This window comes from Polyodon spathula, chromosome 20 (genome assembly GCF_017654505.1).
Source record: "Polyodon spathula isolate WHYD16114869_AA chromosome 20, ASM1765450v1, whole genome shotgun sequence".
NCBI classification, from domain to species: Eukaryota; Metazoa; Chordata; class Actinopteri; order Acipenseriformes; family Polyodontidae; genus Polyodon; species Polyodon spathula.
In genome coordinates this window covers 4,485,217-4,499,028 of record NC_054553.1, presented here as the reverse complement: position 1 = coordinate 4,499,028, position 13,812 = coordinate 4,485,217, and the positions used below count along the sequence as shown (strand labels likewise).

The 13,812-nt window shown below is 39.8% G+C and overlaps 1 protein-coding gene across 2 annotated transcripts in view; it reads right to left on the bottom strand.

The window, feature by feature from the left end:
- Positions 1 to 1,003: 1,003 nt before the first annotated feature.
- The window catches only part of kdrl (kinase insert domain receptor like), a 53,705-nt gene continuing 40,896 nt past the window's right edge, over positions 1,004 to 13,812 (bottom strand). The window contains exons 25-30 of one of the 2 annotated variants that reach the window (XM_041219580.1): positions 11,924 to 12,023; positions 10,040 to 10,145; positions 8,371 to 8,492; positions 7,686 to 7,764; positions 6,997 to 7,097; positions 1,004 to 3,319 (exon numbers count right to left, since the gene is read on the bottom strand). In XM_041219580.1, coding sequence (XP_041075514.1) covers positions 3,130 to 3,319; positions 6,997 to 7,097; positions 7,686 to 7,764; positions 8,371 to 8,492; positions 10,040 to 10,145; positions 11,924 to 12,023 — 698 coding nt within the window. In that variant the 3' untranslated portion in view covers positions 1,004 to 3,129. Of the gene's footprint in view, positions 3,320 to 6,996; positions 7,098 to 7,685; positions 7,765 to 8,344; positions 8,493 to 10,039; positions 10,146 to 11,923; positions 12,024 to 13,812 lie in introns of those variants that run through there. The other variant, XR_005946879.1, reaches the window with a different exon arrangement.

Here is a 13,812-nt window from a genome sequence, read left to right as displayed (position 1 = left end):
AATAGCAGATACACTGAACCCATATACTGTGTGTTTCATTCATTCAAAGTAAGCACATTCCCTGTCAAAAACATGCATACAAATTAACTGTGGTCTACTGTACTTGGGCCTGGGCTCAGTTCCAATGTAATTGTGCAATTTGTAATAAATTTCAATGGAAATTGAAATGTAAGCTTGGCACACCTGCATACTTCTCAGTGTAATTACACCATATAACTGATCGATTACAGTTCAGTTCCGTATTTATTTGTCATTCGATCATTCTTGTATTTTCAACCTCTTCTGGTGACCCTATTTGTTTGCAAACAATCAGTTGTATAGAGTGTTTGTGTACTTGGGACTGCTGTTTGGTGATTTAGAACAAATAGAGGAAATATGTTCATGTGTGGATTTGTTTATGCTACTTTTTAGTTGAACTGGAATTGGAATTAGAATTCAAACAATTCTGCTGGAATTGGAATTGGAATTTCAAACAATTCTGCTGGAATTGGAATTGGAATTTCAAACAATTCTGCTGGAATTGGAATTGGAATTAGAATTGACCCCAATGCTGGCGATGAGTCTAAGGGTCCGTGACCCCTCAGAATGTTCATTCCTGGGGCACTGCGGATACCCTAGTTTACAGTGACAGCCAGACTGTTGACACAGCGCCATGCAAGAAGCGTGTTGCAAGGTTCAAATATCTGGGGCCCAGGCAAAGTAAACACAGTAAATGGGCCCTTGGGATCTCCACTCTTAAATAAGACTTATCAAAGGGCCTCAATAGCAGCCGAGGGGCCAGGACTTACTCTGGGAGGAGCTCTTTGAAAACACCTGCTGACTGAGTTGTTTGGTTCTAGGTTTGTTCAGTAATGCACTTCATATTTAAACATGCTGTCAAGTCGTTTGTTTCCTGGTTTATTAACATGGGAAGGGAATTATTATTACTGTTACTTACTAGCATCGACGAAAAAGAAGACGTAATGTGTGCAATCTGGAAAAACAGCAACAACATTTTAATGTATAAATATAGAAATCTTTATTTTGTGGTTTTTTTTGGGAGGTTAATACAAATACATTTTTGGAGTACATATGAAAGACAGACGACATCAGTGCTTACAAACAGGCCTTTAGCCTTCCACTTGAATTCACACAAAAACACAAGGCAGAACACTGCTATTGGCTATTAAAAAAATATCAAAGAGCTTGCCACTCACGCTGGTGAAGCTGAAAGTCAGAGATCGTTCAAGAGTTGAAGCGTGTCATTTGCCTTAAAACAGTCATGTTAAAGTCCCTTTCCTGCTGTTCATACCATGTTAATGACCAGCCCTTTAATAAAACCCAGGCTAACACACCAGAAAGCTAACTGTATGTCAGGCAGTATATACAAACTCTAGCCTGTCCTGCAAGCATTAGTAACATATTTAGTACATAACAATGCGACAGAGGCACTTTAATTATAAACATTCTTGTAAACAATAAAGAATTACTATATGGTTCCTACAGAATATTGTGTACAACAGCATATACATTATAAAATGTAATATATATATATATATATATATATATATATATATATATATATATATATATATATATATATATATTTTTTTTTTCCCCATGAGAAATATTGAACGTGTTAGTATTTTAATAGGCAACATGCAGGCCTCACAGCAGTACTGCATCCCTTAACTCCATTGCTCCATTCAACGCTTGCTGATACAGATTCTGTATTGCCATTTGTTTTTTTTTATATAGGCAAGAAACATGACATTTAGTGCAGTACTTAGAGGGTACTGTAGGGTTAACAAACCCCATTTAGAATTTGGAATGGTATTCATTTAGAATGGATTTAGAATTTAAAATCCTATTTTAGGCAACAGGGCAAAGTGAACTGCAAACACAGTTGGAAATGATATTGGTCTTAATGACCCTTATAATGTACAAATTGGCTGTTTGTTTTTTTTTTCTGTTCTGAACTAGAACATTAATTTCCTTACAAATGGAGTGGGTTGTCTTTTTTCCTATACCACGAAGACAATCTTTGTTCTCCCTGTGTAAAGAATTAACTTTGGCTATTTTTAGAACAAAATGCCATTGTCTAACATTCCTGGTGCCCAGGTTACTCTCCCAGGCAAACCATGCATTATGAAAAGCTGATGACATATTCTGATTGGCTTTTTATTCTGTCAAAAGAAGGCACTGCATTCGGACTGACATGCAAATTTGAGACTGTTGTCTTTTGCTTTACAATTGCTCAGCTGCAGTATTTCAGGAAGGGAACGAGCTTGGTGTTTTTGATAAAGTCTTTGGTCCACTAACAGGGGAGAAGATTCAATAATAATAAAAACAAAACAAAAACGTCTACAACAACTTCCTGGCCTGTGTTAGTATATATCTGTATTGAATTAAGGGCTCTTGTGGTCGTTCTCTCCACAGCTTAGCATGTTTGCTAATAAAAAGACGGCTGGTCATCCTGTGTGATTTAAAGAGCTATTCTGACACAGTGTGTGACTGTTCTTTGCTGACACTGCGCTGCTTCGCTTTCGTCATCAGAGCAGGTACGCTAAGCAATAACCATAAGAACTGTTCACAATAAACAGGTTTACCTGAGAAACGTACTTCATCAGAATTTTTTTTTTCTTTGTGATCTTACTGCTTCTTGGGAACGTGAATTGAAAATGCACCCACAGTTTCTAGAAAGGAATTTCTAAAGAGATTAGCAGCTGACTTATTTTGATCCAGAAGAAAATGGAAATATCCCGACCAAAGAAAAGCTGCTTTTGTTTGATACCCATATACATTATAAATAACAAGAGAAAGTTTTCTGACTTTGAAATTAGTATTCAGCACTTGGAGGGTATTTAAAAAAAAAAACAACAACAACAAAAAAATTACCTTGTAACACATAAACTGAAATATTGTTTCCTTCTGAGTTCCCCTAATAAACAGTTCATAATCAGTTCCACGCTTAATTACAAGAGCAGCCCTTTACTGACCCCCATTCCTATAGACTGCCAATTCTTGTAAAGCGTGGCCAAGAAATGTGCGCTCCTGCTTGATCCAATCACAAAGTTACATTTGCATAGTTGAGGTAAGAAGCAATGCTGTACATTACAAACAGACTTCACTGAGTGTGGTGGCACCGCGCTACACTGGCGGTGCAGAGTAGCGGACGACATAGTTGTAGTCTGGCGGGGGGCTGTGGCATTCCAGGTTGGGGTCCATTTGGAGGAGAACGGAGTGCTCCAGGTTGAAATCGAGGGGCTCCTGCAGGTACTTTGTCTCCTTCTCCCCATCGGACAACACTGATTCTTTACTTTTGCTCACTGCTTTCATTCTGTGAGAGGGAACACAAATACGCAGCAATCAATAGAATTCCAAACCCTTTTTGAATTGCAAAATAACTTCCAAATTATGTGTTATTCTACTGAGTACAAAGCACAGTACTGGAGAGCCCAGTTGAAGTTGGATGATGTGGCTAACGGCAGTACCACCCAAATTGCTCTGCAGCGTCTGCAGGTCTTAGGTGCCAGTGTTTGGAGAGCCCTGCAGTGGCTATGCAGCCTCCCGCATGCAATGATTGTTTTACAGAACTGTAGAGTTTATTGCTTTCCCCATGGAAACGTCCGTGGGCAGCTGCAAGTCTCAAGCAATGACAGTAATATTAGTCTTCTCATCTGAGTTCAGGCCTATGACATGAAGTGAGAGTTTTAAAGGGTGTTTATATAACCTTGTCATCACAGCCTCATGGATTTGTGCTCTTCACAGCTGGCTGTATACCCAAGGACTCTGTTGGCTGTCTTTATTGCAAAAAAATAAATAATCAGGGCCAATGTATATTCTGCGATAGTGTTCGATCAAATAGTGAAGTGGAAAATGAATTTCATTTTCTGATCTTTCAAAACATTTAATTGTAAAATCCTTTGTAAACTTGTGTGTCACTGTTAAAACGCTTAACATCACATTTTGCTTAAACTGCATCTGCTTGTGTGGAAAATGCTGACACTGGCCTCCCTTACCCTGTTGTAATCTCACATTCCTTCAAAGAGCGGTTCACTCTTGTTGGCCACATTTTTGTCTCGTATTATTTTTTGTTGTTGTTGCAGTTTTGTGTTTTTAATTTGAAGGTATTAAAGTTGTCAAGAGATTCAAGGAAAAGAACCCTAAAGTATCAGTGTAACTTGGCAGCCCCCCAAGTGACTGGAGTGTGAGATGACAGCAGCATTATTAGGATCTTGTTTGACCACACAGAGTCTCACGGGCTCTCAGTAAGGGTTACAAATGGGTTCTGTCCCCGGGGCTGCAAAGTGTCTCAAGAGTGGCTGTCCATCACCTAAATGACTCTGATGTTTGAAGTTAAACTGTTCTAAATGTTATGCAATATTTGTAATGGGGTGTTCTCGAGTCAACTGAATGATGAATGTATCCAGGGATAACCTTGGAGATTAACCCTGTCTTCACAGTGCACTCAATCAAAAGTGACGTTTCGGATTTCAATAAATACAGATAATCACGGATTATGCCAAAGAAATTGCCTAGGTGAGGCTGTCATAACATCAGCTCTAAACTCTTATGCTGTCAAGCTTTAAATACCACATGCCATCCAGCTAACTTAGCGAAGGTTTTTTTTTTTTTTTGCATCGTTTGTTGACTCGTTGTGGTTGCTTTTATTCCGCTAGTTCTTATGTTTGTTTTTGGTGGACAGGACCAACATATGATATTCGAAAAATAAATGATACTTATAATGCCTTGAGTTTTATTTTTAAAACTGACAAACTCAGATAAAATCGAAGAGCTTTGAAATAACCATGTTGATCTAAGGGCTTTGCTTGGTTAACAGAACTGCAAAGCAAACATACTTCTGCAAGTTCTGTTTTCATTTCTCAGAATGCCTTCACACAGTCTCCGAGAGGGTAAACCAAGAAGAACGTCAAAGTATCCTGGTAGTGTAGCAATATTCCTGTATGAAATGGATACACCACTATTCACATCTAGAGTACTGAGTTCAGACTGCCTTCGCCATGACCTGAGCGATCTGGGAGGATAATAGGGATAAGTAATGTGTGGTGTGTGTGAACTACCAATTTGCAGCGATGGATTAATGGCCCTTCAGGTCAGGCAATAGTGGAGATGCCTAGCATAGTTCATACATATACTCTGAGTAGCCAGCTTGGATCTTAAGTGCTAGCAGTCTCTCAGTATTAATCTCATTCTGTTCTCTAACATCAAACAAAATGTTTTTTTCGTGCGGTACATCTAAATAACAACCGAGGAGTAAAATAAAACTGCAACATCGTGCAATCCAAAGAGGAAAAGTGCAGCTATAGACACACAAGGGTTCCGATCTTTCTGCAGGGATACCAGCAGGCAAATATATTCTTAAGCATTGAAGTTACACCTTGGAAAAAAAAGATACTATTCAAAGCAAAAACTTTTCTCAAAACCTCACTTGACCTTGAACTTTGACACCGTGCATCGAATAAATCTGCAACACGGACACTAAATGATGCATGCGTGGGCTTAGGAAGGAAGGTTGGATTTTAAACATCGGAATGAAGATGCCTGTCTCATTTGTCACATGCGTCATGGCCTTTGTTGCATAACAAGCTTTGCTAGGTTGAGGAGACGGATGTTTCAGCAGTCCCCATTATGTGTGTCGAGTAGGCTGAGCTGTTCAATGCTGCAAGCCTTCATTTCCATCTGATGAGTCAATTGATGTCATGCAGGTGCACAGAGGAGCAAGCTTTGCAAAAATACCTCTACTAGCATCTGTGCCCTGATTTAAACTAGAGGTGCAGAATGACCCGGACCCCGTTTTCAAAAAGCAACAAACAATTTTAAGAATAGAACTAGCAATAACACATACGCGCACACATGCACACATGCACGCACGCACACACACACACCATATCCTGTGCAATGCTTTTACAGAAGTTCTGTTTTAATATTTTTATATGCCTGTTTGCCAGGCAACATATATAATATCACTCCTGAATCAACACAGACACTTGTTAAACTGCAATTTAATTCAACATTTCCACAAAAGCGAGCAACTTCACGTCCCGGCTTGACTTTTATTGGTCTGAGGTGGGTTTTAATTTGGCTAAATTAAGAGCACTTCTAAGGGGAACTATAAGGGATAGCAGGGTTAGTGAATTGCAATAAAGTTCACATATTATGAGGGCCATGTCCTTGGAGAAAAGTAAATGAAGCAGTAAACCAAAGTCATTTCAGAACAAGCTTTGATCCCAGAGGTCACATCAGTCATGTCATTGTGTTCACAGAAGTAACTGAAACAGATCTGTTAGGGACAACAGACTTACCATTACCAACCCACTTCATGCAACAACAGATTCCCAGTGACTTTCTATGGCAATTAAATGCATGCAATACATTCAAATCCTCTTACTTCGTAAGCAGTCGTTATAAATTCCAGTATGCTGTGTACAATAAATAGAGCATAGTCTCAAATAACATACAATTCAAAATACAATTTTGATATCCCTGTTCTGCTACTTTTCTGCTAGACTTTAACAGTACCGTTTACAGGATGAATGGTGAAAGCACAGTCCCAGTGGGTTGAATGGCTGTCACTTATAATAAGACTAGAAGCATTAAAAAAAAAAGAATGGCGTTCAATGAATTGAAATGAAAACACAGGGTAGTATTTTGTAATACTTCTGAGAAAGCATATAGGACAAAGAAGAAACACTTCAGTACAAGAGAAGGACAGATCTGTCCTGAAAGTCTCCACGATTCAAGTCAGAAGCATTTTAAGACCCCCACGCTCTTTTTTTTCTCTTTCTGATTGTCCCCTTGGAAGATCACGTTTTCACAGATCACTCAGTTTCACATCGCACCACATTTTGTCCGAGGGGAAGCTAAAGAGAAAGCGTGTGGGAAACGCAGGAGAGAAACCCGCACTTAGCATTTCCAGAACGGGAGAACAACAGCTCTCCCCGCGGTTCTGGAAGCCGTCAGTGCAACTCTTAGAACAGGATTACATGTACTCACGCTAAAGCCATTATGCTTAAGGGCTGGGCTCGCGTTTCCAGTCTCTTCACACTCTTCATCTCTTCAGAGGCCAGCACCATCCCGCTGTCCGACTCTCCCTCCTGCACAGAGCAGACACGGACAGGGAGTCACCAGCGTGCAATCACTGGCTGCATCACTGCACACTGAACAGTACGGTGCAAACAAGCCTAGGTGGACCAGGGGTAGGAGTTTAAGGCTGCCGTTATCAAGATCTGCCACCATTACGATAGTTAAGAGACCCTGATCTCTGTGAGTAGAGAGGACTCCTTGCACCCTGCTGTCACTGTGTGTGCGTTCATACAGGTGTAGGTGTGCAGATTGCACCTCAGTGCATTTACACAATAGTTTCCCCACGCTTTCCCGTGGCTATGCTATGCATTTAACATAGTTTGTATTGCTTAATTATGCTTTAACATTCTTTAACTATGCTGTATTCTTTTACTAAGATAAATGTATGTGTGTGTGTGTGTGTGTGTGTGTGTGTATATATACACACACACACACACACACACACACACACAAACTGTATATTTATTGTTCCAGTGGGTCTCCTAAGACAAGCTCGAGGTTCTTCACATGTGGAACCAATCTGGATAGCTGGAGACCCTGGTCATGCTGTACAGTGAACTGGTCTTCATGCACACACCAGCACCTGCATGCTAACATACCTCCTGCAGTCCGTTTGTTTTGTTGTCTACAGGGACCTTATCAAAGGTCTTCACACTGACGGGACGTATTTTTGTGTTCCTGTAAAATAAATTGGAAAAAGAAATTAAAATAATGAAAAACACACGTGCACTAATCCTATTCATCAAACGTATCTTAGATATAACTCGAACTTTGAGTTTATCTTAAATCTGCAGTCCAAGGTTACCTTCAATTAGACTGCCAATTGTGCTTCATTAAATAGTGGTTTAATGATTTTTTTGTAGCTTCAGTGGGAGCACCATATTAATACCACTGCTGACTATATACAACAATGTAAAAAAAAAAAAAAAAACCTGCATAATTAGGTTGAAGATGTGCATTTAATAGTGGTATAATTTTAACTGGTATATGTAGGATATCAGGTACTTATGTTTGGACAAACAGTTATTCACTTTCTGGCAATATCCATTTTGGGGCTGTGGTTACTGGTGTCACGAAACACAGCATTCTCTTTTCCTTCACGCTCTGCTAGATTTACTCCCTTGCTCACAAACTAACCATGATAGTCAACTTTTCTACTTGAAAGTGCTGCCCAAGGTGAAAACATGAATTCTGTACAGATCTGAAAAGGTCCCATCCTTAAACTGTCTAGCTAGGAAGCTGCAGGCTACAGGCTCACTCTGTGCACTGAAACCTTTGCAGTACCATGTTCCCCCTGAGTGTCTCTGATTCACAGATGTGCTTGAGGTCTCATCCTCTGTAGAGGTGCTGGAGGTCTCCTGTCCCTCGGCCAGCAGTGTGTTTATTGGAATGTAATCCTTGCCGTCCTGGAGGAAAAAAAAACAAAGGAGAACGCACATGGAACCAGTCCATAAGGGAGTGTCGGAAACACAGCCAGGACAAAGTGTTAATGTGAAGTGCTCACAGACTTGGAACAATGTGTCTGTAACGGTCACACCAGGCACATTGTTAAAGAAACACAAAATAAAACGTGTCAAACCTCTTGAGGTGTATTTGAGTAAAGATACTGGAAATCTAGGAGTCGCAAGTTGGCTAAAAAAAGGACCTGGTAACCTGCCTGAAATGTTATCAGTGTAATTATTAGCCCTGCACAAAGCAAGGATGATGTGAATTAGTAGGTGTAGAATATGTAATAACCCCTTGAGTGCTGTCAGGTGCACCTGCTTTTAATAAATGTCACTTTGTAAGCTCTGCCCTGTTACATTATTCCAGAGTGACTGGTATAGTTCAGCTCAGTTGAAGAGAGAGAGAAAGTGTTGCACACTGGATATGATGCTTTGTGTGAAGCCTGACGGTTTCTGCTGGAAGTGTAGTCTGACTTTGCCTTTGCAACTTCTCCAACAGACCTATAAAATATGCAGTATAAATACAAGCAGAAATAAAATACAAAAGGCACAGAGTCACAATAGTAATACACAACAGATATTACAGGCTGGCCAGGATCAGCTCCCTAATCTCTTGTAATTCCCACAGTACTGGGAAGCTTTGTGCACCCTTCTCAGAGCAGGATTTATACTGTTGTGCTGTAATTCCTTTTTGTTAGTTTTTAAAAAGCAACGGCAATTCAAAGACCAATTTCAAGCTCGTCATGATCCCAATTATCTGGGGCTTTGAGGTTTAAAGACATAGCCCTTTCTGATTGTTTCACACTGGGCTTTAAACTCCTAAAAAGAGATTCAGTATGTAAAAGGTTAAGCTGAAAAGCCTAGAGTGAAGTTATCATTATCAACATGTACTTTACTATTATTTGCACAAGTGGGACTCACATCATAGAAACAAACAGAAAAAAAAACCCTGATGTGAACTAGACTTGGAACTATAATGGCCAGGCTTGCATATGCAGCCATGGTTACTTTTCTTCAGTCTCTTCAAGGGAAGAATGCAGCTGGATCCATCTTCCTCTTCCAGTGGAGCTCAGGGGCTCTGTAGCATTCCCCTTACTGACATCCCAGTGCAATTCATTCTCAAGTGGAAAAAGAAATGTTTTAGGAAAAATATAAAATCTTGCAATAAACAGAGCAAAGGTGGATACAGTGTAGTTGTTCTTTGATTTAAAAAACAGATATGGATCCACAAGAGCAATGTTTATGGCATTAGTATTTTCCAAAATTCCAGCTAAAAGTGAATTGGTTTTGGCCCTGAGAAAGCTGGTTGTTGTTTGTAAAAGACTAGATTCTGTGCTTTTAAAGGGGATCTCCCAGTAGGGGAGAAGGGTACACTAACAAGGGGCAAACCTTGATGGGTCGAATGACCTTTTCTCAGTCCCAAACGTTGCTTATGTTCGAAATGGCGTGTTTGAACGCTCCCTAATGAACCAGGACACTTGTATTACTTTGCCTGCTGTTCCTCATACCTGCTGGACTTTGGCCTGTAACAGGTCTCCCAGTCGCTCCACCAGCTCTGTGAAGTTTGGTCTTTCAGTAGGTTCCCCTTCCCAGCAATCTAGCATCGTCTGATAGCTGGAGGACCAAGAGGAACAAGCCATTAAACTACAGGAAGCATAACCTCACCTTCATTAATAAAACTGTGTCTATCATTCAAGTTCCAGGTATATGTTACAGACAATGCACATTAACATCTTTTCTTGCACTCTGAGGAAGCCAGTAAATTTGACTTTGGGGATTTTCTTGGGTTTACAAGAAGGAGATCAGTTGAAGGAAATCCTGTTGATATCGTCAGTCAGGAAGCAACCAATGGGTTTGCTTTTGATTGCCTACAAATCAACAAACAGCTAAGACACCTGACTGCTCTACAAGGCAGCTTGCAATGTAAGCTTCCAGCCACTTCTTTCCTGTTATGCGACTGCTAGTTAACAGCTGTCAGTGGCTGCTGTTTCTGTAGGAAACTCTCTTGTTTGCAGCAGTTTCTTATGGAGAAAGGATTAAAGCACGTGGTTGGGCCATCTGTTTCTGATATAAATAACAGTCCAATGAAAGCAGTCAAGACGCATCTCCTTGAAGTCCTGTAGGTGCATTATTAAAATCCTGCCTATTGTCATTGGTTAAAGGAAGAGTTCAGAGCAGAAACACAACAGCTTTTGTAAATCTGAATTGCAAAATATTTATACTTTATTACTCATAGACATGTTTAGAGCAAATGCTAAAGCTGAGGGAACAAAGTCACTTTTTCAGGGACAGTGGTTTGAAACCTAGTTTGAGGCAACTTTATCAAAGCCCAAGTCCCCATTGGTGTGCCGTACACAAAGTGGCTTTGTGTTTCCTCAGCTTGAGTTTGTAGGAAGCTGGGATTTGCTGCGGGTACTAAATGCTACAGTATGTGCTGCTAGAAATAATTACTACCAGTCGATGTAAACTTTAAACTGGACGTCTCAGTAACACAGGTGACTGTGACAAGGGAGGGACCTTGTGTCCGGTGGAGGGCTAGGGTCTCCTCAAAGAAACAATAACATTTAAATGGTTCCTTTTCAGTCTGACCCTGTAAGAGAACGCATTCTGTTTCAATAGCTTTCACTGGCACCCAGCTCGTGAACGCTTGAACCTGCACCCCACGGAGGGAGTATCTGAATGTCCTGCTTGCCCTGCAGTCTGCCAGAGTTCTGTCACAGATCGAGCGAGGTCTTGGTTGTCAGGCACCAAGTTCTTTCCGGGGAGGTTAAGGTTACCAGCGCATTACTGTCAGTGAGTAATAAATCCAGACCACTCTCTGTCAATCACAAGCTTCAGTTTGCTTTTCAAACAAACACACATGAGAAATACTGGAATTTGCTTTGAAAAACCCAGCAGGGAAATATGATGTTTATTATTTAATAATGTGGGAAGCTCTCTGCTTATTCAAATCCGATAAATGTCTACTGAATTCAATCACTATGAGCTGGGTGGAATGTGAGAATTACTGTACGTTTTGTTTGTATTCTTTCTTTAAAAAATAGTGTATTAATTTTTTATCTCATTATATTATATTACATTATATTCATTTTACTATTTACCCTTTATAATTACAATGTTATTATGCATAGTTACAATGTAAAAGTGTCAACCTTTGTGATGTAACCCAAATACATACTACTAATGTATTTGTACTAATACATGTACTTACATAAAAGATTTACACATTAAGTACATTGTAACACTGCATACTAACATTGTAATTATGTGTAATCACACATGTATTTACTAAGTAACTACTATGCAATCACACATTAATTAGAGACACCTAATGTAAAGTGTTCCCCAGTTAAAGGCACATTGTTAAAAGGTCTCTTTGGGAGAAAGCTTACATTTCAGAGGAGGCGTACTCAGGAGCTCTCATCCGTGTCCCTTCCTTTAGTCGGCAGCAGAACTCCTCATCAATGTGTAGACCAGGGTAGGGGGAGGCACCTGGAGGGACAACACTGGAGCATTCAGTAACAAAGCCAGCATGAACAACAGCATGCCCTGAAGCATGCCATGCCCTCACTGCAGTGCAACTCGCATTGTCATTCTCAAATAGAGATGCTGGCAGCTTTCAGTGTATGTGCTTTGGATAGCTGTGGAGTTTTACTGAGGAACCGTTCACAAAGCAAGCCTGCAGATCTGGGGAAGAGAGCGAAGTGGGGGTGGGGGGGTCTGTAGATAGTGCTAGCCTGGGGGGTGAGATATATTTTCAAAGTTTCATATTATGATACCACTTCCTTTCTCTGGGAACAAATCCAGATGTTATTGTTGTTTTTTTTTCCTCTGGTAGTGTTTGTTGGAAGTCGTATTTATATTATTTTAGTATGTTAAACTAAACAAAGTATGTTAGTGACATGGTCTTGAAAACTAATGGGCTACTGTTTGCTTTTCTCTGTTGGCTAATGAGAAAATGCGTTTAACAGCTGAATTGGGGTAAAACCTGTTTAGACTGCTCTTGTAGATCTCTTGTTCTACCTGATGCACTGCACTTGCCTGACCTCAGCACCACGTTACTGGATCCTCAGCTGATGCGCTACTCTTGCACTATTGCACTGCTAATATGTCTTTGTATATATAGCTTGTCGTAATCCTAACAGGTTGCATCCTAGCTCATATTGTATTTCAGCATTATTATTTGTACTTATTGTCAACTATACTGTATTTAAATGTTAATCATGCATTGTGACATTGCACAGTACTGCCCTGTAACACCAAATAAATACATTATTAATAATAATAATAATAATAATAATAATAATAATAATAATAATAATAATAATAATAATAATAATATGAAAAGTGTGTGTGTGTGTGTGTGTGTGTGTGTGTGTGTATAATACTGTATTTATCTTAATTAGAGACATTTCAGAAGAAATGGATATCTGGTAGGTGTTGGCAGACTAGCAAAAAGAAAAAAAAAAACCTGTGATGGGTGAGGGTGACATCAGCTAAGAGCTATTTAACTTCTCCAGTCTAAGTCATGTGAGGTTTATTTTAGTGCAATTCAATATTATCTTTATTGATTGCTATGTATCTGGAGGGGAAAACAAGGTGTATTTTCAGTCGTGGCACCTAAACTAACACATTCAGGAAGTCAGCCAGCGAGACCCAGATTGAAACGCAAACGTTGACGTGATGTCATGACTGTAATCTGCCTATGTGTGCACTTTTGAACTGCTTACAATATCTGATTTCTGTTTAAGTGCCAGTGTTGTTAATGGGTGTAATTCTTAATGTATACTAATTTCTATAGAAGGGTCATTAGTAACACACCCAAAGGCGCACAATAGTTTTGTAAAAAGGCTTACACTGTGGTGGCGCTTGCCTGTTTTACAGCTCTTATCCCTGACAGAATCTAGGTCAGAGTGCAACGACAATTTGCAGCAAACTAATTGTTTCCAAACGCAGACAAAACAGCGGATGGTTTTAGACAAGCTCGTCCCAGAAGGACAATCAAGCAGTTACCGACACACTAATTGCCATCTCCGTTTGGAAACTAGTGGTGAGTATTCGAAATACCACACAGCTGGGTCAAGCTCAATTTCATGTCAACAAAACCACAGTTTAGTTAAACTGGGCGACGGTTTATATAAGTTATATAAAAGCACAACTAGCAGCTCATTATCAAATTCTTGTTTCCTCCAATTATGGGACCCTTGCCACGACGGAAGTACAGTATTTAGGATTCAGTTCCATCATTAGGAACATCCCTTATAGCTGTACAAAAAATCAC